General features: G+C 37.5%; 2 protein-coding genes across 2 annotated transcripts; one reads left to right on the top strand and one right to left on the bottom strand.

Moving 5' to 3' along the window:
• Positions 1 to 1,400: 1,400 nt before the first annotated feature.
• LOC114741922 (anamorsin homolog) lies at positions 1,401 to 16,193 on the bottom strand. Its single transcript, XM_028930170.1, has 8 exons — positions 16,030 to 16,193; positions 15,422 to 15,569; positions 14,489 to 14,655; positions 3,334 to 3,435; positions 2,901 to 3,060; positions 2,688 to 2,821; positions 1,761 to 1,835; positions 1,401 to 1,540 (listed from the first exon to the last, which is right to left on the bottom strand). The coding sequence occupies exons 1-8, from the start codon at positions 16,030 to 16,032 to the stop codon at positions 1,502 to 1,504; spliced, it is 828 nt and encodes a 275-aa protein (XP_028786003.1). The 5' UTR covers positions 16,033 to 16,193; the 3' UTR covers positions 1,401 to 1,501.
• A 3,005-nt stretch (positions 16,194 to 19,198) lies between these two features.
• Positions 19,199 to 24,236, top strand: LOC114741923 (beta-mannosyltransferase 4). The gene is made up of 3 exons (XM_028930171.1): positions 19,199 to 19,415; positions 19,894 to 19,977; positions 23,850 to 24,236. The coding sequence occupies exons 1-3, from the start codon at positions 19,272 to 19,274 to the stop codon at positions 23,874 to 23,876; spliced, it is 255 nt and encodes an 84-aa protein (XP_028786004.1). The 5' UTR covers positions 19,199 to 19,271; the 3' UTR covers positions 23,877 to 24,236.
• The last annotated feature ends 2,369 nt before the right edge of the window (positions 24,237 to 26,605 follow it).

Below are 26,605 nucleotides of genomic sequence, written 5' to 3'. Positions count from 1 at the left end.
AGAGGAGGTTTGATTTTTCTTCACGACGCTTGGAAAGGCATCTTAAAATAGAGATGTCTAGGTTAGTGCCTAGGGATATAATGTAGATTCTTCCTGCCCGACATTGATGTCACTTAAGAGGAACTATTCAAGTGCTCTGCCTTTGGTTTGGGTTAAACCCGAACCCCTACCTAAAATTTTGTTACCAAAATAAAAAAGTAATTTTTTTAAAATAATTATCTAAACATTTTTTTATTCTCCACTTATTTTTAAAAGAATTTCACAAAATTATTTTGAGAATAAGAAAACAGAAAACCGAAGCAAACAAACCTTTATTCTTGAAAATCCTGCAAAAAAATTGAGAGGAACAAATGGACAATCTTCTTCTGCAATGTCTCGGTGCCAAGATCTTCTTTTTCAAAAAAAAAAAGAGATGTTACGTTTCAATTGAAAAATACTACCTTAAATCTTTAATATAAAACTAGTTTAATATTTAATTTAATCCCAAATATGACCCGACTCAACTTTATCTTTTATATCTATCTATTTTTTTATATTTATATATTTTTAAAGATAATTCTTGTAATAGTTATACATGTTACACATTTTATAGACTTTTTCCTACCAAAAAAAATTTTAGATGAATTGATCTCAATGCTAAAGCATATTTCCAGACTCAAAAAACACTTACAAAAGTACTTATAAATTACTCATCAACTAAATCCTCATATCAATAGTAAGATTTGAACTCATAATTTTATAAGTTATTCTGAACCAACTCTTTATCAAATAGACCAACTCTTGTTGGTCAAACTCCATAAACTAGTAGTTCTAACTGATACATATTATTAACAAAGATATTTTAGATAAAAAACAACCCATATTTATTATAAGTAACTTACTTAACTAAGTTTCTTAATCTATTCAAATTAGTCAACTTATTCAACCTATAGTAATTCGTAGTATTACGAACACAAATTCATGAAATTTTTGTAAGGCACCCTCTTTATCACCAGCATGTGCACTTTAAAAATGATCACAAACCCGAGTTATAAACTTAAATACAAACTAAGGTCCCTCATCTGAATATATCATAGAACACCTCTTTCTTACACATCATTAATCATCAGATTATTATCATTTGGTCAAAGGAACCAGTCCGACTTGGTCCGATGAAATATCCCACATCAAGGCCAGCTTCAAGATTAACACAAGATCAGGAATAGAGAGCCAGCGTCACAGTGAACTCTTCCTATATGGATTTCATAGAATTTAAAGCCACACGATCCAACCAGAAAGGTTCAAACGCAAATTGGCCACGAAAATACTAGATTGTTGTTATAAAGAGACAAGAACGGCAATGAAGCTGTACAATGCGGAGGTAACAACTAAGACCTCTCTCAACGTTCAAACTGTAAACAATCTGATTATGCCTAAACAAAGCGCTTAATAGGCCTCCCCCCGACCACAAGTGGCAGTAACTATATGCTCCCACCGCAACGAAAAATATCCCCAATACCAATTATATGTCAGCCGCAAGGAAGTTACCGGTCAGTGTAACCTGCATAAAATTAACCCATGATGCGAAATAAGAAATAAGATACAACGGATCTTCGAACATTAGGATCCGTGATTTTTTTTTTTTAACTCCCTCTTTTTTCTTAGTGAAAACCTTCTTCCCGATTGAGACGAAGTTACCAAAATTCATAGGAGAGGATCCATGCTCAACCCAAAAAATGACACATTAAATTCAGAGGGCTAGGGAGTTACAAGAAGAGTACCTTTTCACCCAACTTGAATGGAGGAAGACCCTTGTAAGGGCAGGTGCTGCACCTGAAAGCATCCCCTAAACCACACTGCAGGTGAAGAGCCAACTGTGAGAGCAATGCTGACCATTGGGGGAAAAAAAAAAAAATCACAGGAAGATCATCCATTTGAGTGTGACACATGAAGGATGAATTATTCCCAGACTTCGTATCATGGCGTTTGTCCATCAATTGCAAGTCCAAATAGTATATTCCCCCATAATAAACAAACCAAAAAATCAGCTAATCATGCATAATAGCTTGTAACAACATGAAGGCAAAGATTAATATGAAGATTTAACTTGGTCCTAAATACAAGGCATTAATCTATTTTGTCTCATATTTATCTATTTTGGCTCCCAATAATCTGTATGGCAATTATAATAATTGTTTCAATCCACATGATTAACAAAAATATTTTAAGAAAAACAACATCTATTTATTATAAATAACTAACTAAACTAATTTTATTAATATTGCAAATTAGTTATCTGGTTTAACTAATTTTATTAATATTGCAAATTAGTTATCTGGTTTTTATATTAAGAACCAAAGGCAGTAAATCATGCATTCCATCATTGTTACTGCGTCCCCCAAAAAAAAACACACACACACACAGACACACACGTATTTAAAAAAACAAAAATCACTTCATTCTAACCATCCTAAGCTTCTGTAGATCATCTGCACTAAATAAGCTGTGTGACCAGAGAATTGTCAAAATATCAAATCAGTAGTCACACTAAACTGAATTTATTCATCTCATACTCCAAAACAACAGAGAACTAAAAATTAGCCTTTTTCCCCACAGCAAGTCGCTTTAACAGCACAGAAAACAAACGCCCTAAATCCCAATTGAAGGTAACATATGCTGAAACAGAATACTTCCGAAAAAAGACATACACTGCCACAAGCTGATTGAGGATTATTGATCTGTTCTGCACTCAATCCTAACTTCAATACCATCTCTTCTTCTTCAGCCCTTCCGCAAGTGCAGTTTTTGCATGCTTTTCTTGTACTTCCAACTTCACAATCACCTATTGCACGAGCATGTTACTAAATACAAGAAAAGAAAACCAATAAATCAGCAACTGAAATTAGAGGAGTACTATTTACCAGTTGGCAATTGGGGTTTCTTCAAATCCTCTTCAGTCAAAAGACTATCTTCATCTATAAGGTCTGTATCATCATCAATTTGCACTTTGGGTGGAGTCTTCACTGCCTTTTTTAGGGCAAAAGAAGAACCAATTTTCCATGAAGGCTTTTTCGCTTTAATCTATGTGCAATGCAAAACAATTATACTGTTAGAATAGTAAGTTCCATGCTGCATAGGTAGGAAAAATAAGTTTGGTAGAATAAGAGTTTCACGTCTGAGTGTATGTTAGATATTTTAAAGCCATAATAAGTATTATTACAACCTACAGTTCAAATTACCTGCAATAAATTTTTATTCCGTCCTATTCTTGCATTAGAAACAAGCAAGGGCAAACGAGCAATGGACACTGAATAAATTGAAGAAAAGAAATCAAATGGCAGAAAATAAACTTACCCCAGAAGGCTTGATTTCTGATGAGGTGGTTGATTTTAATTCTAAAATTTGTGTTTCTGAAAACCCTGCCAACAGTAACTTGTGCTCAAGATCAGACATCATCTGCAAGATGAGATGAAATTGAAATCACTTACAACCAAGAGCCGAAATTATAAATTTATAACCCACAACCATTTTACTTACCCCAGCTTTTATATAACCGAACCATACCTGTTGGAAGACAAAGCCCAAGCCCAATAAGCTGTGTTTTATTTATTTATTAATTCCATTCTTTGTATTCAGTTTATCAGTCTGATTAGATTTATCAGATAGATTAGGATAGATCTCTTTGATTTAGTCATTTACCCTAGATTTAGGTATCTTAAACAAGTTATATAATGTACTTACTGCTTCAGTAATATATACCGATTAAGAACTATTGCTCTCCTCTCTCATGGTATCAGAGCGGCAACAGAGAGAGAGAGTGAAAGTCGCGGCTTTGACCGCAGCTAGGACCAGTCGGAGAAAGAGTGAAAGTCGCGTCCTTATTCGCGACTAGGACCAGTAGGACCAGTCGGAGAAAGAGTGAAAGTCGCGTCCTTATTCGCGACTAGGACCAGGTAATCTGATCGCAGGAAGACCGACGACAAAAGCATTTGAAGTTGGCGACTGAAGACCAAGGGAGCATGACTGGGTCGAGCGACTGAAGACCCAGTGCCCAGTGATCGCGTCTGAAGATCGAGTGAGCTCGTCTGGGTTGAGCGATTGAAGACCAAGTGACTGCGTCTGAATTGGCAAACGCCAACAACCGAGAAATTTGATCGCATTTGAGTGAGCAACTGAGACCGAGTTGAACAAAGGCACGGTCATATTCGTGCTACCTGGTGAACCCGACGTGAACCCGACGTGAACCCAACTGAGACAGAGTTACACAAAGGCACGGTCGTATTCGTGCTACCTGGTGAACCCGACGAGATGGAATCTGGTGAATTTCCACCTCTATTTGGCACAATGAGGCGCCCTTCATCAGCGTTTACAGCAGGTACAGCACCATCATCGTCTTCTTCTGCATTGGGTTCTTCTGTATCGGGCACGGGTTCTTCTCCTTCAATGGTAATAGAATCTGGATTAACCACCGAGACTCCTCAGATGTTGGTCGCTCACAAGTTGACTGGAAGTAATTATTTACAGTGGTCTCAAAGTGTCCTGATGTACTTACGAGGCAGAAGAAAAGAAAAATACATAACTGGGGAGGCCCCACAACCAAGTCCTGATGACTCAAAGTATGATACTTGGTTTGCTGAAAATAATCTGGTGATGACCTGGTTATGCAACTCCATGACAATAGATATTAGTGAAGGCTATCTGCTTGCTAAGACGGCAAAGGAAATATGGGATGCTGCTAAAAGAACATACTCAGCTATGGAGAATACTGCTGCTCTGTTTCAAATAAAAAAGGCACAGAGAGAGATGAAACAAGGAAGCATGACAGTGACACAATATTATACTGTTCTCACACGCTTGTGGCAGCAGTTGGACATGTTTGATGTCCATGAATGGAAGTGCAGCAGTGATGCCCAACTATATAGGGAACTGGTTGAAAAAGAAAGAACCTATGAGTTCTTACTTGGTCTCATTGACATGTTTGATGACGTAAGGGGAAGAATTATGGGAATGAAGCCACTGCCATCACTGTTCGAAGCTTTCAACATGGTCAGATGTGAAGAAAGCAGAAAACGACTCACCCTGAGTGTATCTGCACCCTCTGAGTGTTCAGCGTTAGCAGTACATGGTAACAATGGATCAGATCAGAGGGGAAAGAAGAACTCCAAAGGATGGTGTGACCATTGCAACAAAAATGGTCATACTAGGGATATATGCTGGAAATTACACGGCAAACCAGCAAATCTGAAACAAAAACGAAGACCGGAGAATAGGGGGTATGCTGTGGTGACCAACGAGAATGAGGAGAATGGAGAAACTCTTAGCCGAGAAGAACTACAAGTACTCAGACGAATTCTTGAGAAGCATAATAACTCTACCTCTACCCCTAAAGCAAATCTGGTGAAGTCAGGTAATTCTGTTATAGCCCTAAATGCCTTGGCAACCAGTGATAATACTTGGATTGTTGACTCGGGAGCTACAGATCATATGACGGGTAATAAAGCTTTGTTCAGAATTATAAAGTATTGCCATGATGAGAATCTTAAAGTGAAAGTTGCTAATGGAATCTTCTCCAAAGTTTGTGGTGTTGGAACTGTCAAGATTTCTGATAACTTAGAATTACAAAATGTTTTATTTGTCCCAGCACTTGCATGTAATTTGCTATCAGTGAGTAAAATAACTAAAAATAATCACTGTCGAGTGTTTTTTGATGATACCGGGTATGTTTTTCAGGATTTGACAACGAGGAGGAGGATTGGCATTGCTAAAGAATGGGACGGACTCTATTATCTTGAAGGCTCAAGGATCACCAATAAACATGTGGGCAAGGCTTTGTTTAGTTCAAATTCTTCAAATAAGGATGTATTATTATGGCACTCTAGGATAGGCCATCCCAGTGTTGACTATATGAAACACTTATTTCCAGATTTATTAAATAAAAGTTCAGTTCCTTTTCTTTGTGAAACTTGCCAGTTTGCAAAACAAACTAGAACTTCCTATCCCAAACAACCTTACAAACCAACCGCACCCTTTACCTTAATACATAGTGATATTTGGAGACCTGCAAGAGTTAAATCAACCTCTAACGCTAGGTGGTTTGTGACCTTTATTGATGACCATACTCGAGTAACCTGGGTATACTTGATGAAAGAAAGATCGGAAATTCTTAATATTTTTAGAAGTTTCCACACATTTGTGAAAACTCAATTCCAAGGGACAATCAAGATATTAAGAAGTGACAATGCAAGAGAGTACCTCAGCACAACCTTAAAGGAATTTCTTGACCAGCAAGGAATCCACCACCAAACCTCGTGTGCATACACCCCGCAACAAAATGGGGTAGCTGAATGGAAAAACCGACATCTCCTAGAAGTCACCCGAGCCATTATGATTGCCAGGAATGTTCCAAACCTATTTTGGGGAGAAGCTATTCTCACATCAGCCTACCTAATCAATAGAATGCCCACAAAAGTACTCAACTATCAAACCCCCATTCAAAAACTTCTTGAAACCTACCCAGATTCACCCCTAGTCTCAGACATTCCCTTGAAAGTATTTGGATGTGTAGTGTATATACATCAAGATGATAGCAACAAACTTGAACCAAGAGCTTTAAAATGTATCTTTCTTGGGTATTCTCCTACCCAGAAAGGTTATAACTTATAAGTGTTATTGTCCCACAACCAGAAGAGTTTATGTTACTAAGGATGCCGTATTTTCCGAAGAAGATGCATACTATCCCAAGTTACCCATTCAGGGGGAGAATTATGACACTGAAGAATGGCTAACCTTGAATGTCCCTGCTCAAACAATCCTAGACATCCCTGAACCAAACCCACAAGCTTCTGAAAACCTAGCTTCCTCTATTCAACCCGAACCTGAAGAACCAAACCCACAAGCTTCCTCTACTCAACAAAATCACAGCCATCTGGAAAATAGTGTTGAGGTGAATACAGGGATGGACCAGGAAGGTAGTACTGAAACTGATGATGAAGAAGAACAACTCGCAGAAGAGCAGCAAAATAATAGAGTCTCTCACATTCCGAGGCATAACCAAATCTCCAATTCAATGTTAGATCCTGAAGAACTTGGGTGGCCAATTGCTCTCAGAAAAGGGGTAAGATCCTGTACTCAGCATCCCATCAGTAAATTTGTTTCCTATGATAAAATATCTTCTAGAATGCAGACATTTGTAGCAAACTCATCCAGTGAGAGAGTACCTAAGACATTTCAAGAGGCTATTGGTAACTCTAATTGGAAACAGGCTATCGATGAAGAGTTGGAAGCATTGAAACAGAATGAAACATGGGAAATTACTTATTTACCCGCAGGAAAGAAGACCGTGGGGTGTCGGTGGGTTTTCACAATCAAGTACAATCCAGATGGAAGCATAAACAAATATAAAGCAAGACTTGTAGCTCGAGGATATACACAAACATATGGGGTTGACTATCAAGAAACCTTTGCCCCGGTAGCTAAGCTAACACCATTAAGGTTCTTTTATCAGTAGCAGCCAATCTAGACTGGCCACTTTATCAGCTAGATGTGAAAAATGCTTTTTTAAATGGGGATCTTAAGGAGGAAGTATATATGGAGATACCTGCTGGCTTGAAGAATTCAACAAATTGCTCAAAGGTTTAAACTCCAGAAATCATTGTATGGATTGAAACAATCCCCTAGAGCTTGGTTTGGAAGATTTTCGATGACCATGAAAAAAATGGGATACTCACAAGGGCACTCAGATCACACACTCTTCATAAAGCATGTTGGTGATCAAATAACCATCCTGATAGTGTATGTAGACGATATTGTGATTACAGGAAATGATGAAGGGGCCGTAAGAAGGTTAAAGAGATCATTGGCAGCTGAGTTCGAGATGAAAGATCTAGGACAGATGAGGTATTTCCTTGGGATGGAAATTAGTAGAACCAAACAAGGAATAAATGTCTCTCAGAGAAAATATACGTTGGATTTGTTGCAAGAAACCGGTATGCTTGGAGCCAAACCTGCAGAAACCCCCATGGAAACTGACTGCAATTTAGAATAGAAGAAGGATGGGATACCGGTTAACACCGGAAGATACCAACGATTGGTAGGAAAACTCATCTATTTGGCTCATACAAGACCAGATATAAGCTACGCCGTGGGAGTTGTAAGTCAGTTTATGAATCAACCGCAAGAGCAACATATGGAAGCGGTATATAGAATTCTGAAATATTTGAAGAAAAATCCAGGAAAGGGGTTATTCTTCAGGAAAGGACAAGCTAGAGGAATAGAGATTTACACAGATGCAGATCATGGGCGGTCCTTGCTAGATAGGAGGTCCACTACTGGATACATCACTCACTTATGGGGAAATCTGGTTACCTGGAGAAGTAAGAAGCAACCAGTGGTTTCCAGAAGCAATGCCGAAGCAGAACTAAGGGCACTAGCCCTTGGGGTCTGCGAAGGAATCTGGATAGTTAGAGTTCTAAAAGAACTTAGACTAATGCATACTGGGCCAATAAAACTTTGGTGTGATAGTAAATCAGCCATGGAAATGGCCCTAAATCCTGTGCATCATGACAGGACAAAGCATGTTGAAATTGACAGACACTTCATCAGAGAAAAGATTGAAGGTGGTATCATTGACTTATCTTACATCCGAACCAAAAATCAAGTGGCAGATTTGTTTACTAAACCATTGCCCAGAGACTCATTTGAAGGACTAAGGAGCAAGCTAGGAATGATTGACACCAATTCACCAGCTTGAGGGGGAGTGTTGGAAGACAAAGCCCAAGCCCAATAAGCTGTGTTTTATTTATTTATTAATTCCATTCTTTGTATTCAGTTTATCAGTCTGATTAGATTTATCAGATAGATTAGGATAGATCTCTTTGATTTAGTCATTTACCCTAGATTTAGGTATCTTAAACAAGTTATATAATGTACTTACTGCTTCAGTAATATATACCGATTAAGAACTATTGCTCTCCTCTCTCAATACCCAACACTTTAGATTAACAAATAAATGAATTGGGACATTACACATCATAAAAGCACGATTTACATAGGCCAACCCATGATTCACAATGTTAGAAGCCCTTGATTCTCTCCCTGATTCTCTCCCTTTATTCTCTCCATGATTTACCCATGATTCTAGCTAGACAATGAATTCCTGATTACTTGTGATATTGCAATATCTTTCATTTATTACTGATTGATTGTAACCGGTAGTATGAGACTCTATATATTGTACCCACATCATATGAAATAATATGGCAGAGTGAATTTTCAATACTCTTTAAGCATGGTATCAGAGCGTGTGAGCTTGGAAAGGGTCCTGGAGAGTCTGCCGTGAGCCAGAGAGAGAGACGGCGAGGAGAGAGAGAGAGAGAGAGTGAGTGAGGCGTCCTCAAAACTGGAACCAGAAGTGGTCCGTGGACGACACCACCCCTCCAGGTCTCACCGGCGTCCCCAGATCGGCGCGTCCCCAGAAGCCGACGTCCAACGGAGCTGCGCGTGACCCTCACACGCCGTTACAAGTTCCGCGCGTGAATCCCACGCGCCGCCACGCCCCGCCACTGTACCAGCGCGTGCCGCCCACGTGCCGCCGCCAGAGACCTCCAGTACCTCCCAGAGACCCAGAAGATGGATAACCCAGAATTCCCACCACTTTTTGGGTCTGTTCGCAATATTCCAAGGGTTCTCATGTCCGGTACATCTTCAAATACTCAAGCTACTCCTTCTTCACCGGTGGTTACTCCTTCTTCAGATCTGACAGTAGCCGCTGAACCTCAAGCTATAGGGGTAGCCCACAAACTTAATGGAAGCAATTATCTCCAATGGTCTCAAAGTGTATTAATGTATCTGCGTGGGAAGCGTAAGGAGAAGTATATCAATGGAGAAGCAACACAACCTTCGCATAATGATCCCAAATTTGATACCTGGTTCGCTGAAAATAATCAGGTGATGTCTTGGTTGTGCAATTCAATGACTCTCGAAATCAGTGAAGGATACCTTCTTGCAAGTACAGCCAAGGAAATCTGGGATGCTGCTAAGCGGACCTACTCTACCCTCGATAACACTGCAGCCTTATTAGATCTAAAGAGGCAGCTCAAAGATCTGAAACAAGGCAACTTAACTGTGACTCAATACTACAGTACGTTGACAAAGATATGGCAGCAATTGGACCTCTTTGAAGTACATCCTTGGAAAGATATGGATGATGCTAATTACTACAGACAACTGGTGGAAAGAGGACGAACATATGACTTTCTGTTGGGCCTGAATGATGTTTTTGAAGAAGTGAGAGGGAGAATTATGGGACTGAAGCCGCTGCCATCCCTATTTGAAGTCTTCAGTATGGTTAAGTTCGAAGAAAGCCGAAGACACCTCACTCAAGGCAGCCTGACCGCAACAGAGGGCTCGGCATTGGTGACGAGGGGGTTCCAGACATCAGAGGGCCCTGAGAAGAAAGGGAACAAGTGGTGCAACCACTGTAACAAGAGAGGCCACACCAGAGATGAATGCTGGAAACTACATGGGAAACCAACTCAAGGGAAACAGAAACAACGGGAAGATAGAAGGAGCCACCACACCTCCTCTGAAGAAAAAGGTGATGATGGAGACCAATTGACCAGAGAAGAGCTTCAAATGCTTCGTAAGATACTTGAAAAACAAAACAAATCAAAATCTGTTCCCAACGTGAACTTGATACAGTCAGGTAATTCCATTATAGCCCTCAATGCAATGATAACTAGTGATGAGACTTGGATTGTTGACTCCGGTGCTACAGATCACATGACTGGTAATAAGTCCTTCTTCAAAACCCTCAAATATTGCCATGAGAACCTTAGAGTAAAAGTGGCAACTGGACTGTATACTAAAGTTGAGGGTGTTGGCAGTGTGGCTCTATCTGAAGATCTGGAAATCCATAATGTTTTGTTTGTCCCTGCTCTTACTTGCAATCTTATTTCTGTGAGCAAATTAACTAAAGGGAAAGCATGTCGGGTGATATTTGATGATGTTAAATGTGTTTTTCAGGATTCGACCTCGGGGAGGAAGATTTTGACTGCTAAAGAATGGGATGGACTCTACTACTTTGAAGGAAAGGATATGAAGACAGCAGGAGCAAAGAAAGCTATGGTTAGCTCCAACTCTCAGAATAAAAATGTAATGTTGTGGCATCAAAGATTAGGCCACCCCAGCTTTGATTATATGAAGCATGTGTTTCCAACTTTATTCAATAAAAATTCTTCTCCTTTCCAATGTGAAACGTGTCAAATTGCTAAACAAACTCGCGCCTCTTATCCCAAACATACTTACAAACCTTCTACCCCGTTCACAATGATCCATACCGACATTTGGGGACCAGCCAAAACCAACACCCGAACAGGCACAAAGTGGTTTATCACATTCATAGATGATCACACCCGGGTCACATGGGTTTACCTTATGAAAGAGAAATCCGAAGCCCTACAAATTTTCAAAAACTTTTACTCGTTTGTGAGAACCCAATTCCAAACTACCATCAAAGTCCTGAGAAGTGACAATGCCAAAGAGTATGTGAGTGGAGCCTTTAGGGAATTTCTTGAGCAGGAGGGAATCCATCACCAAACCTCATGTGTTTATACTCCTCAACAAAATGGAGTTGCTGAGCGAAAGAATAGACACCTTTTGGAAGTGACCCGAGCTATTATGATGGAAAGAAATGTTCCAAATCTGTTTTGGGGAGATGCTGTACTAACCGCAGCCTATCTTATCAACCGCATGGCCTCTAAAATTCTCCACTTTAGTACCCCTATTCAAAAGCTCCTCGAGACTTACCCCACTTCACCTATCATCAATACCATCCCTCAAAAGGTCTTTGGGTGTGTCGTCTTTGTCCATAAACATGATGGAGGCAAACTAGGTGCTAGAGCAGAAAAATGCATTTTCCTCGGGTATTCCTCCACCAAAAAGGGGTACAAGTGTTATTGTCCCACCACCAGAAAACTTATAATCTCCAAAGACACAGTCTTTTATGAGGATGATGCTTACTATCCCAAATTACCCATTCAGGGGGAGCACTATGGAGTAGAATGGCTAATTACATCCGAACCTATAACCATACCGCCTCAAGACAACATCCCTGAACCGGAAACGGAACCAAAAACCCCTACTACTACACCTTCTCCAGAACACCAAAACTCCACAAACATCCCTCACCCAATGGAAACCAATGCTGAAATTGATGCAGGGGTGACAGAGCACTCAAGTCCTCAATCAGGTGAACAGGACAGTAGTAGTAGGGTTCCTTCCATTCCAAGGCAGCAACATGATTCCAATCCGGAGTTGGATCCTGAAGAACTGGGATGGCCTATTGCACTTAGAAAGGGGGTAAGATCGTGTACTCAACATCCTATTCAAAAATTTGTCTCCTATGGCAATTTATCTGCGAGAATGCAAACTTTTGTAGTGAATAGCTCACAGGTGAAAATTCCAGAAACATTTCAACAGGCTGTAACAGATCCTAATTGGAAACATGCTGCATATGAGGAGTTGAGAGCCTTGAAGGAGAATAACACGTGGGATATCACCACACTTCCTAAGGCAAGAAAGCAGTGGGTTGCAGGTGGATCTTCACCCCTAAATTCAATCCTGATGGCAGCATCAACAAGTACAAAGGAAGATTAGTTGCCAAAGGGTACACCCAAACCTATGGGATTGATTATCAAGAAACGTTTGCTCCTGTGGCAAAATTCAACACCATCCAGGTACTCCTGTCCCTAGCTGCCAACCTTGATTGGCCCCTACATCAACTAGATGTGAAGAATGCTTTCCTAAATGGAGATTTGGAGGAGGAAGTGTACATGGAAATTCCAGATGGAGTAATAGCTCCGCCCAACTCAGTTTGCAAATTGAAGAAATCATTATATGGCCTGAAACAATCTCCACGAGCATGGTTCGACAGGTTTGCCAAAGCGATCAAAAGGTTTGGCTACATTCAAGGACAAGCTGATCACACTCTTTTCGTCAAACACAGTGATGGAAAGGTAACGATCCTAATTGTGTATGTGGATGATATAGTCATAGCTGGCAGTGATGAGGTTTCTATCTCCCACCTCAAGAAGGCCCTGGCTAGGGAATTCCAAGTGAAGGATCTAGGCCAAATGAAGTACCTTCTTGGAATGGAGGTTGCTAGATCCAAAAAGGGTATAAGTGTGTCTCAACGAAAGTACACACTGGACTTACTCCACGAAACAGGAATACTTGGGGCTAAACCTAGTGAGACTCCTATGGAAGAGTCATGCAATCTGGAAGTGAAACCAAAAGGGACACCAGTTAACTCAGAAAGGTACAGAAGACTTGTGGGCAAACTAATCTACTTGACTCATACAAGGCCTGACATTAGTTATGCAGTTGGAGTGGTAAGCCAATTTATGCATCAACCCCAGGAAGAACACATGGAAGCAGTATACAGAATCCTCACCTACCTCAAACTCAACCCTGGAAGAGGACTATTCTTTAAAAAGGGGAGTACAAGGAGCATCGAGGTCTACACTGATGCAGATCATGGGAGAGCTGTGGATAACAGAAGATCTGTCACAGGATACTGTACTTATGTTTGGGGAAACTTAGTCACTTGGCGAAGCAAGAAACAGACAGTAGTCTCAAGAAGCAGTGCTGAGGCTGAGCTAAGAGCTGTAGCCCTGGGGGTATGTGAAGGAATGTGGGTGATTAGACTTCTGAAGGAATTGAGAATCTCCTATGAAGGACCTATGAATCTCTGGTGTGACAATCAAGCCAGCATTGAAATGACCAAAATCCTGTGTATCACGACCGAACAAAGCATGTTGACATTGATCGGCACTTCATCAAAGAAAAGGTCGAGGATGGCATCATTAACTTGAACTATGTGCGTTCAACTGATCAGATTGCTGACATCATGACCAAACCGTTAGCCAGAGTCAAGTTTGAAGGGCTTCGAAGCAAGCTGGGAATGGTTGACATCTACTCTCCAGCTTGAGGGGGAGTGTTAGAAGCCCTTGATTCTCTCCCTGATTCTCTCCCTTTATTCTCTCCATGATTTACCCATGATTCTAGCTAGACAATGAATTCCTGATTACTTGTGATATTGCAATATCTTTCATTTATTACTGATTGATTGTAACCGGTAGTATGAGACTCTATATATTGTACCCACATCATATGAAATAATATGGCAGAGTGAATTTTCAATACTCTTTAAGCACACAATTAACTTACGCCCCATCACTTTGTTATTTAATCCACTCTCATCCTCTTTTTAGGGCAAACTCTATGAGCACAAAATATATCATTTTAATGCAAAAGATTTAAAATCAATATCAATAGAAAGTACAAAATCCATAACCAGATACACTATTCTTATGCCATTAGTCATGTAATAAGTTGCAAAAACATTCTCAATTTTGAATTAACCGTCAAAATATCCAATTCAAACCCAGGAGTTTTGCCATCCACAATTAATAATATAATTCTTCCCAGGCACAATGAACCTGATTATTACCTTGTCAACTGAACCCGAAGCAGACTGAGAAGGCTTGCGAATAAAAGTTGACCCTCCTACTTTTAATACTCTCAGTGTTTCTTGAACCAGTTGATCAGGAGGGCAGTCAAGAGATTGCCAGATTAAAATTACAATATCGATAGAGGAAGATTCCACTGGCAACTTGCCTGTTTTCCAAGAAAATCAGACAGAAAATTGGCTTCCTTAGCTACCAATAAAATATTATAAAAGCACCAAAAAGAAAATATGACATTTGGACGGAAATTGCATCTTTATAAGAGCCAAATTTGGTGCAGGGAAAGGTGAAATTTCACCCTCAAAAATTCTTTTCCCTTTTGGGAAGTCTAGCTTTGAATACTGCAACACATTAATTCCATTGAAGGGTACACATACATTCTCACGATTGCCATTGAGAAACACCAGGCATTAAAAAAAAAAAGACAAGAAAAATAAACTACAAGTACATAAACTCTTGCCATGGATAAGCGCACGTTGTAGCTAGTGCTATACTCTATCAATAATTATCATTTGATTGTGAATCTCCTGTTTCAATGTATGAAAGCAGTTTAACTACGAATCCAGCGACACTTAGTTCCCTTGATGAGTGAACATTATCAAACTTTGGAATTTTTTTGTCCTTGAAAAAAAATAAAGGAAACTATTTTATTTTTCTACTTTTTTTTTTTTTTTAAAAAGTCTATGTACTCAACTCATAATTAGACATTAGTTCAGGGCTAAAACCTAGTTTCTTACAAACAAAATTATTAACCAGGAAAAAAAGGCAGTCATAATGATTTTTTCCTTTTGGCCTGATAAACATGATGATAAAGCTCTCCTCCACGCTCATTGCATATCTGTTAGAAGACTAAGTTGCACTTATAAAGCAAAGTAACTGCAAGCATAACAAATATGCAATCAAATTCAGAACATTACTTAGAGACGATGCACATGTGAGGACTAGAGGATCACAATGCTCAACCCCTCCATTTCCAATTTCTCCCATCGACTCAAAGACAGTACTGACAGGAAGGACAGCATCATCGGTACATGCCAGGACAGCTATATTTGACTTTGTGGCATCCTACAAAATTCAAGATTCACAATATTATGTTTAGCATCTTTAAATTTCAAGGGAAATTTTATAGCAGGTGAACTAATACAGAAATACAAAAAGAAATAAGACAACAAGACGGGTAGATTACAGAAGCTGAATCCATGTAAACAGTAAAGAGTTCCCAATGAGGCGTCATCATAATTGCAAAAAATAAAATTCAGAACTTAGCGTTCCTTTAATTAAAAAAAAAAACCCAACTTATACTCAAACGAAAAATATTTTAAAGGAAATAGTTACAAAAAGAAACAGGCCGAATGAAACGAAAGAGAAATATAAAGTACAGAGAATAAAAATGAAGAATTCATGCGTCGCCCAAAAACCCACCATGAATCACCGGTGAATGAGTAAATGACAACAAAAAGTGAAATACAAGAATCAGAAAAGATATAAAGAGATATATAGAAGAGGATGAAGAACAGGAATGAACCATTGGACTCCAAACTCGGATCAGATAGGGAGAGAGGCAGAGGGACCTAGAAGCTTCGGGTGGGAGTCGAGAAATTGTTTGTTCAAAATTCTTCGATCATGAAAAAGGAGGAGGATGGTAATGGAATTAGACTGTGGCGGTAATATTTCCATAGCATCCAAAAACCGAAAAAAGGGAGCGTGGCGGCGACATTTTGGGTTGGGCAAGGGGCGCAAATGGAAATGGATCTAGGTCCGGGCCGGCAGTGGATCCCCTACCCAAATACCCATCTTAGCCTAATCCGTCGGTTTTATAGTGTTACTATTTTGCCCATTTGGTTGGTTGACGTGTTTCTGGGCCTTGGGGCATTTGGTTATGAATGGGCCTGGGAGACCTGTTTCCAACGATTGAGCCAATCATTAGGAGGACATTAATTATGCGTCGATTGAACAATTCTATATACTAAAATTGTCAAACTCGTGAGGTTAAACAAACTCGTAATGATAATAATATAAACTCAGATCATAAATTCAAATCATGAACTCGTAAGAGTTTATTTTATTAATAAATTGATATTAAAAGTATATAATCAAATAATTAATATATAAAAAATGAGAAAAATTTTATTTAAATATATTTTAAATTTAAATAATTAAAATTATATCTATCAATGTTCATAATATATCATATTCAACAAAGAAATTTTCATAAAAATCATATATAAAGTCACTAAATATAATCAAATTCAAAAATTTAGAGATAAAGTTTATTTCTTGAACGGTATATATATTAAATAAGGATAAAGTTGACACGATTTTATAAGCTAAAAACGTAAAAATGGTAAACTCAGTAAATGAACTCGTAAGTTTAACCGAGTTTACAGTTATCACGAGTTTAAAAATGAAGTCGACACGATTTTGTTAGCTGAAAACGTAAAAACGTCAAACTCGGAGAGTCAACTTGCGAGTTTGACAACAGTGCTATATACAATAGTTGGATCAATTAATAAGGAGTCAACTCATAATTTACAAAGTTATAAAATTAAATTTTGTTGTTGATATGAAAATCTTATTAATTGGCGATCCATAAGTATCTTTATAAGCATTCTTTGAGCCTGAAAACATGTCTTGGCCCTAATAAGTTCTTGGGATCCAATTCATTTAAATTTTTATTTGTATAAAAAAATTCTTAGTTTAAAAAAACAATGATGGCCGGGATGTCCTGTTCTATAAATACAAAAAATTGAGAAGATATTATTATCATAGTATCATATGCTACCAGGGGATGCCCCCTCAAAAAAATTTTATGGCCAAACCAAGGTATTGCAAGGCATTGGATGCAAAATGCTTGCTAGCCTTTCTTCTATGAATCTATAACTCCAATTTGAGAATTACTATTCACAAGCTATCTGTGCAAGTCTACTGTATCGAAAAGAAACTTCTTCACATTCCTGCCAATGCATCTCCTCTCCTCAACGTCATTTGGCCTTCATCCATAATTTTTCAATGTCTAATATTGATGTTATTTTCAAATCTTGTTTCCTTAATTTTACTTCTACTAAGATCGGATTGTTAAGCATTTGTAACTTGCAAGAACCATGTTATTACTATGTATGTCATTTTTCGTTTGCTTGTTAAAAAAAAAAAAAGGCACAATAATGTATTATAAATAGAATAGATGATGCCATGCAAAGTCGGCAATCTGTCAAAAACGCTAACCCTCCAAGGTATGACCTATTCCAGCCTGTATCATTTTAGGCCCGCTCCACTACAAGTTAGCTCACGAGTTGACGAACTTATCCACTTTTTTTTTCCCCTTCGTTTCTTTCTTTTTTAATTTTTCATATAATTCTCAACATATTATATAACATGGAGAATTTTGTTTCTCAAGTTCCAGATGTATATTGCCCCATTCATATCACTACATATATATAATTAAGCACTCTATATATAGTTATATAAAGAGCATCATCCATGTTTTATTTTTGTCTATTTGTTACGTTACTATACAGGCCTTTATAATATTAAATAAACATGTGATACTTATATATGTACACATACATCAAAGATCTACTTAATTAATTTGAATAAATAAACTAGTTAAATTAATTATTTATAAATAATATGTGTTAATTTTTTTAAAATATGTTCTTAAATTATAAATTAATACTCATATTATTTTATTACAATTCACTGCCTAAGTTTAAGACTTCAAATTCAATTTCAACATTTCAAACTAAACTCAACCTATATTAATAATAATAGTTTTTTATTTTAAAAAAATTTAGGAGGCTTGGACTGGCAAGACGCTGGCTATTTTAGATCGCATCGCTTTAGGGTCCGTTTGGATCAACGATTAGAAAAGTAGCTTATTAAAAAAGTAGCTTATAGAGAAGTGAAATTGGATAAAAACTAAATTGGATAAGCTGAATTGTATTTGGATTAAAGTTCAGAAAAGCTAGATTACAAAAGTAAGATTGGTAAAAGGTTGTTTGGATTGTGATTGAGTAAAAGTAAGTTTGGTTGTAAAATGACCAAAATAGATATGAATTTTAATAAATAATGAAACATGATTAAAAAAATAATTTCATATAATACAATGAAATTAAAATAATTTAATATGAAGAAGTCATAAAAAATATTTTAAATATAAAATGAAACATGAAAAAATAAAAGTATATTTTTAGGAGCATATTTAAAAATAAAAATATATTTCTAACTTATTCATTACTTTCAACTAATTTTAACTGATTTTTTATTATCTACAAATTAATTATTTGAGGCTTATAATAAGAACTAAAAGAGGTAATAAATTTCTTAACTTTCTCTCTCTCCATATTTCAAAAGCTATAAGCCATAAGCTATAAGTCATAAGCTGTTAATTTTAGCTTATAGCTATTGTAGCTTTTCAGGCAAAAGCCCGATTGCAGAAAAACTGATCCAAACAGACCCATTGTGTCAATCAAGCTTATAGAGCTTATAAGCTACTTATAAACTCAAAATAAGTGATGTCAAACAGGCACTTAACCACGCCTTCACGCGCTGGCTCATAACCAAGCCGCTGGTCTGCTTTATCCGCAATTGCCATGTCATGGTACTGGACCGAATCATACGGCCTAGACCGATCTGCTCCATGCTCATAGACCGGACCGGTCACCGAAACTTTCTAGGGCGTTTGACTCAGTAGCCCACAGAATCATTTTCCTGCGAAACCTTCGAGAGAGCAAGCAACCGGCAAACACAGAACAGGGAACGTTATTGACGATGATGGCAATGAGATCTGTGCTGAATCGAGGATCGGTTACGCGTTCGATGGAGTCAAGTCGGGGCGCATTCACTCGCTACTTCAGCGACAAAGGCCGGATTCTCAGTGATGAAGAACAGGCCAAAGAGAACGTCTACATCCAGGTGCTTTTTATTTTGTCCACTACTTTGACTTTCACCTGTTTGGATGTTGAGAAGCGGAAGATAAGTTTTGATGGTCTTGTTTGCTTTGCGATAAAAAAGGTTGATTCTCTATGCCAAATGAAAGCAGTATAACGAGGTTAGCCTGTTTGTTAATTTAAGACGTTGCGATATTAATATGCAGCTGACTGAGTTTGATCATAACTATGGGCTCTTTTTAGATTGTAAACATATGATGGGATTAGATTCTGATAGCCGTTCTTCTTGCGAGTGTGTGTTTACATGTTATATGTAGTTTTTTTTATTGTTTTTGCTGTAAAAGGTTAATGAAAATATGGAGATGGCTGAACGATTTCTATTCAGTTAGTGTATCAAATATTGCCCTTGATCATTTCGATACACTGCTATAACATAACTGACTTACCATAAATATCCATCTCTTTTATGTTGTTTGTTTGATTTTTTTTTTTTTTGGCTGCAGAAATGGGAGAGGGAAAGATTGGAGAAACAGAGGGAAAAGGCTGAAAAGGAAAAGGCTGAGAAAGAGAAAGCAAATACTGATAAGGTATAGTCTTGTTCTCTTTGCAATATTTTTTATATTTCTTCCTACCAGTGTATTTTTTTTTTCCTTTTTTTTTTTTTGTATAAAGTGCATTGTTGAAGTTCTCATATGATTTTCTTTGGGTATCCGGGCTTGATATGAGGGGATTGAACGGATGATCGATGTAGGACTTTAAGAGAACATGTCTCTTACAATTCTAGCCATGAAGACAGGACAAGGTTGATCAATTCCTTGATATTGTCGGGTATTCTCATGAGAAATAAAATTCTCATATTATTAATAATTCAAATCATCCCTTCTTTCTGAAAAGAGTACACATGAATTATCTATAAACTAAAACTCTTGAAAACCCTAATATCAAAAGCCCAATTAGTAATATAAGCCCTAAAAACTTATTATAAGCTATTAGAGCTTAAAACAATAACTAAATAAAGTGCATCAAAAATAGATATGAAAATACAACAAAATTAGGAAAATTAAAAGACCTTTCAGAATACTCTATATTGTTAGTCAAGATAAAATAATCTAGATCACACACTACTTAGTGGGATCCTTTCATTAATAAGAAGGATCTTATTTGACTTTCTACTATTTAATGTGATACAAAATAAGTAAGTCTTTGCTTTCAAAAAGCAATCAATACAAAATAGGAAACTATAGAATAGGAAACTTGTTAAAACCAATAGAATCCTCATCAATGTGATATGAGACCACTCTTAATGCTTTTTGAATCTTCTTGGACCTTCCAAATAAATCTTCATAAATGTTATTCATATCCATAAGCATGTATAGGCTTTTAAGACATCTATTTAGGCTTGAATATGGTTGAACCGCGTTCTGAACTCCCATGGTCCATAACACAATGTAGTTGGGCTCCAATATGAAAGATTATAGCTCCAATAGACTCCTTCATGCACATATAATTGTGTTGGGCCTTCAACAGCATGGGAATTGGTTTCAAATGCTCCTTTTGGGTTCTTGGAATGTGCTCCTATCTTTCTCAAAGTCCAAGTGTTCATATTCCAATAACTCATATGCCATGGTGGTTTTCGGAGTGGCTTTACATATGTCACGTTAAGCTCCGCATGTGTCCATGTCATCACCTAAGGAATGATCTATGTCCTCTTTCATGTAAGCATTCTTGAGCTATAAATCCCTTGAACACTCTGGAGCGCTATTGGGTTTCATGACCTCTATATTGAACACCTCTTAGTATGCTATCAGCACGGTGACCTGAAACTACTCATATGATTTGTGGGAAGGAATAAATATTTATGCTCATTATGAATGAGGGCGATGAGGGGGAGGTATGGCTAACCAAGCTTTTTAATGAAATTCTACGCTCTAAAAATATGCCGGATGAGTGGAGGAAAAGCATTTTAGTTCCTATTTACAAGAATAAAGAATACATTCAAAACTGTGCAAGCTACAGGGGGATAAAACTTATGAGTCATACAATGAAGTTGTAGGAAAAAGTGATGGAATATAGATTGAGGTTGGAGACTTCTATTTCGGAAAACCAATTTGGATTTATGCCAGGGAGATCCACATCGGAAGCAATCTATTTACTAAGGGGGTTAATGGAGAGATATAGAAGTAAAAGAAGAGATTTACATATGGTTTTTATTGACCTGGAAAAGGCTTATGATCGTGTGCCAAGAGAAGTATTGTGGAAGGCTTTGGAAAAGAAAGGTGTACGGGTTGCGTATATCAAAGTCATACAAGATATGTATGAGGCGGTAACTACCAGTGTAAGGACACTTGGGGGGGAGACAAAGGACTTTCCTATTAAGATTGGCCTACATCAGGGATCCTCTCTGAGTCCGTACTTGTTCAACATTGTTCTGGATGTTCTAACTAAAACTGTTCAAGAAAGAATCCCTAAGTCCATGCTCTTCGCGGATGATATAGTTCTTATGGCGGAATCAAAAGAAGAGATTAACACTAGTTTGGAGTTATGGAGAAGGACTTTGGAGTCGAAAGGTTTCCGTTTGAGCAGGAACAAAACAGAATATATGCATTGTGATTTTGGAGGGAGGCAAGGTAATAGGGATTTGGAGGTGAGGATGGGAGAGCAAATTATTCCTCAAGTATCAAAGTTTAAATACCTAGGATCCATTATACAGGAGGATGGGGAAATTGATGGAGACATTTCTCATAGAATACAAGCTGGCTGGTTAAAGTGGAGGAAAGCTACCGGAGTTATTTGCGATAAGAAGGTACCTGAGAAACTTAAAGGAAAATTTTATCGGACTGCTATAAGACCAGCTATGATGTATGGTAGTGAATGTTGGGCAATAAAGGGAAAACAAGAGCACAAAGTCGGAGTAGCAGAAATGAGGATGTTGAGATGGATGTGTGGTCATACAAGAAAAGATAGGATTCGAAATGAAAAGATCAGGACAAGAGTCGGTGTGGCACCTATCCAAGAGAAAATGGTTGAAAATCACTTAAGATGGTTTGGACATGTGCAGAGAAGGCCTTTGGAGGCCCCGGTGAGAAGGGTGGATCAAACAAGATGGAGTCCCATAAAAAGAGGCAGGGGAAGACCGAGAAGAACGCTGAATGAGGTCATTGAACGAGACCTCCTAATCAACAACATATCTAAGGATTGGGTTGTTGACAGAGCACGATGGCGTCGTGTGATTCATGTAGCCGACCCCACCTAGTAGGATAAGGCTTGTTGTTTGTATGGGCACGATAGACTAGGATCACAGTCTATCAATGTATCTAATTATGTGTATTTACAATTACAATTCACAATGTGTAGCATAGGATGACTATCAAAAGACAATTTGTTTGTTGACTTCCATTCGTAATTATTCACATATTGAAGACTACTTGTCTCCTTTAAGAAAGGATAACAAACAGCTACTTGGGACTAGTTTAGATGGTAATGATGGGGTGGTATTTGGTTAGTAATGGGTTGAATCCATCCTTCTAAGGTTTCTTCTTCAAGCTGTAAAATATTTACTTTCAAAGCACTCAAATTGTGGATCATGTGGCATGTACTTGTCTAGTTTTCCTTGTTCTCCTGTTGATGTTGTTCTCATGATGGCTGAATCTGCAGTGGTCTTCTGTGGACTAGAATGCCACTTTCCTGGTTGAAAATGTGGTTAACATGATGATCATTAACATTGGGTCAATATTTGATATGGTGAAGGTATCAAGATGTTGGATTACTTATTAAATGCCAAGACTGCAATGTGATGCATGTGGTGCAATGCTATGGCTAGTTGGGATTTGGTGCACTCTGGTGCCACTCCATAGGGCCTATTGTTAGGGTCTTAGTAGCTCCTGTTTGCACAGTTGATACTCTGATAGTCCAATCCCCAAATGGCTCTGTGATTTCCATCAGCATTTAGTTCTCCGTCAATGTCTGTTCTACTTTTAATTCTGTTTATGTATCTTCTCCCTCTGCTCTTTAGTAACTCCCTTTTCTGTTATGGTGTTCTTCGACGTTTTATCACTCATTTTCTTTTTTTATTCTCATTCTCGATATAAGTTTGACTGGGTTCTGCGTTATGTTGCCACTTTGTGCACCGAAGCGTTTGAAGAATTCTAGAGAATATAACAACACTCATGCACTTGCTTTTGTCAGCCATTTAGCCATTAATAAAATTTAATCAAAATTTTCTGACTAAACTAATACTATGTGCACAGAGCCACGTATAAGCACATCCCTGGGGCCAACTAGGATCTTCTTTGATTTTCCAGTTTTATAATACATTATTTTTGTGTTGATGTTTCGATTGAAGTGAAAAGAGATTGGATTTCTTATACTGCCTTGACTTTGCCGCAGAAATGTGGTATTTAATCTGTTTGTTCTTTTAACTGCAATCTAACACTTCATTGTTTCTTTTTTGGTTTGTCAGAAACGTGAAGGGACTCAACAGGGCTGACTTTTTCATCCATCCAAGCTTTCAAAACCACCTTGAGATGTAATTATGATGAATAAAGGACATGCCTTAGCTCTCAGTGGGCTTTGTTCGTTTTATGGGTTCTAGCTGTGTTTGTTTGATGATGCAGCAACCATCTTAACTGTGTTTTATTATGATATGATCCTGTACTTGTTTATGTGTAACTGTACTGTTTGATGCATGCGTTCTTGTTTGGCCAACATAACTCGGAAGTGTTCAAGCGCAATTTACTGAAGGAACTAACTTTAGAAGTGATGTAGCACATGAACACAGCCTTTCAGACCATCGTCGGTCGCTTGATTTTGCAACACGATGTGCAATTTCCCCTGGCCCCACCTTTAATAGCATTGTCCGAAACACTTTTGCTTGTGGATAGCAGTATGCAGTGAACTGAAAGATTCACCTTCTTGATGCTGATATGCAATCAAGGAGAAAGAGGCATTTGGTCGGATGAAGTTTGTATTTTCTTGTGGTGAAATAGAGCAGCGTGGTAGGCCCTTTTAATAGAGGGGAGGTGGATGAATTTGAATGTTACTTTTTTTTTTTTGGTTAATAAATGGTGGGGGAGGTCTTTTTCCCTTTAAATGAAAACTAATACCATTAACTCAAGAAAACGAAAACAAGAGTGCTTGGATTAAAAGTTATTTTGAGTATATATTTGAAAAGAATAGATTTTGTGAGAAAAATGATTACAATGGAATGAAAATGTTCGGATGCTTGTTGTTAGCACAAATGATTAAAAAAAGACAAATTAATGTAATAATGACATAAAGGACAAATTTTAATTTATATTTTTTTTAGAGTAATAAAGTAATAATGAACTTTTATTTTTGGCAACATGATAAATAATCCATGAAAAATGTAATTCGTATGGTGAATGTGCATCAGCACCATGAATGCATAAAGTATTATTTTCTAAATGCATCTAGCACTGACCAAAATATAATTTAGGGTGTTGAATGTATCTAAAATAAGATATTTTAGGATGTTAAATATACCATAAAATGTTTTGAGATATTGGATGTGCTTAAAAAAATAATTAGGGATATTGGATTCACATTAATCCTAATTAATACAAGATGAATATAATTTAGGAAAAAAGGTAATTCTATCTTAAAGAAAACCACGGTTTTTCCCCCCAAACAGCACAAAAAATTCACTTTTCTTCTTGTGAAACAAAAAAAAGTCACTTTGGAAAATCATAATTTCCCATCCCAAAACCATGGTTTTGAATTAAAAAGTGATTTTGTGACTATAGTTTTGATTTTTATCTAAATACCCTCTACAACAAATAAGAATTAACTTCCTTTATCATCGTCCATCCTAACTAAGGAAAAGATGGAGCATAATGAAAGATGCAATAATTTTCTTCAAAATTGTGAGATATCTTAGCAAGGTTTGTCAGTTTTAGTGGTATAGGTCAAAAAAATCCGTCAATCTCTATAAGGCCTAAAATGGTGTGCTGAGTCCTAGTCCCTGTTTAACAAATTAATAACCTCATGGGGGAGGAATTTTGATATGGATTACTTTTCCTTATGGTACTCTCCAATCCCATTTAAATGAGTTTGTTCAATCTTAAGTAACAAGCAATCCCTAATAATAAACACTCTTTTAATAAATTTTGTCAATCCTAATCCTAATTCTTACCTCTCGTTCTCCATGTTTTATATCAAACAGGTCCTTAATTCCTTAATGGTAAAGGTTTGAATAAGATATGAAAAATAGCTCGAAATAGCTCTGTTTTTGTTGGAGGGACTAAGTCATGAAAATAACCAGATTGCTGCAACAGACTCGTAACATTGCGTTTCACTCTAGATACATACAAGATCAAATTGGTTTCACTAGGATTGCTGAAAATAACCAGCTCTACACTCATAATGTTGGATCACTTGGCTTACACGCTTAGGGTGTGTTCGACATCATGTTTGAGCCCCCAAACGTGCATCCTAATTGGCAAAAGCTGGATTTTTTGATAAGAGTAATTTTCTTCTTTTTTCTTTTTTTTTTGCCCATCCAGTTTACCGAAGCTTTACTCCGATTACATCTGGATCTAACCTGCGTCACGCACCTGGCTATGGTGGGTGAGTCTCCCAACGGGAATTTCTGCATACGCTGAGGCTCGAACTCGAGACCTCGCTTAAGTGGTACCAAGTCGCTTACCACTTGGACCTAACGTTTTAGCAACCTAACGTTTATATTCAAATGGGCTCTTGGAAAGAAGCTCCTGCATCTTGCTTTTCACGGTAACGATGCGGTGAATGTTGGGTCCAGCACCTTTGATCTTTAAAGGGCCGAAAACTTAAAAAGAATGAAAATATGAGGATAAAGCAAAGAATGAGCACGTGCATGTGGACAATAAGTGCCAACTTTTTTTCTTATTGGCTTTGCTAATATAGAGGGCATATAATACAAATTGCTGATTCTTTCGACCATTATACTTGATTATGTATCAACACATAGCGGTATTGTTTTCTTATGTACATTAAATATATTTAATTAAATATTTTAGTATTTTTTTAATTTCTTTCTAATAATAAATTATTTTTATTTTTAATATTTTTATTTTTATTTTTTTTTACAATTGTCACATTATATACATATGATATTAAATATGTATTGCTTAATAAAATGCATGTCCTTTTCAATTATTTCATATCTAAAATTACTTTTTCATTAATCATCTAAACAAGTTTTAGTTTATCAAACTGACT

Source organism: Neltuma alba, unplaced genomic scaffold (genome assembly GCF_004799145.2).
Source record: "Neltuma alba isolate B1F8T4 unplaced genomic scaffold, ASM479914v2 tig00003564_pilon, whole genome shotgun sequence".
NCBI lineage: Eukaryota > Viridiplantae > Streptophyta > Magnoliopsida > Fabales > Fabaceae > Neltuma > Neltuma alba.
The sequence above is the reverse complement of the archived record's forward strand: the minus strand, read 5'-3'. Positions and strand labels throughout refer to the sequence as shown.

Coding starts and splice junctions, on each gene's coding strand:
- LOC114741922 (XM_028930170.1), bottom strand. Junction 3,436..14,488: donor CTTCGGGTTCAGTTGACAAG/GTAATAATCAGG, acceptor CTCATCTTGCAG/ATGATGTCTGATCTTGAGCA. Junction 2,822..2,900: donor GAAACCCCAATTGCCAACTG/GTAAATAGTACT, acceptor CTCGTGCAATAG/GTGATTGTGAAGTTGGAAGT.
- LOC114741923 (XM_028930171.1), top strand. CDS start 19,272: ATGATGGCAATGAGATCTGTGCTGAATCGAGGATCGGTTACGCGTTCG. Junction 19,416..19,893: donor AAGAGAACGTCTACATCCAG/GTGCTTTTTATT, acceptor TTTTGGCTGCAG/AAATGGGAGAGGGAAAGATT. Junction 19,978..23,849: donor AGAAAGCAAATACTGATAAG/GTATAGTCTTGT, acceptor TTGGTTTGTCAG/AAACGTGAAGGGACTCAACA.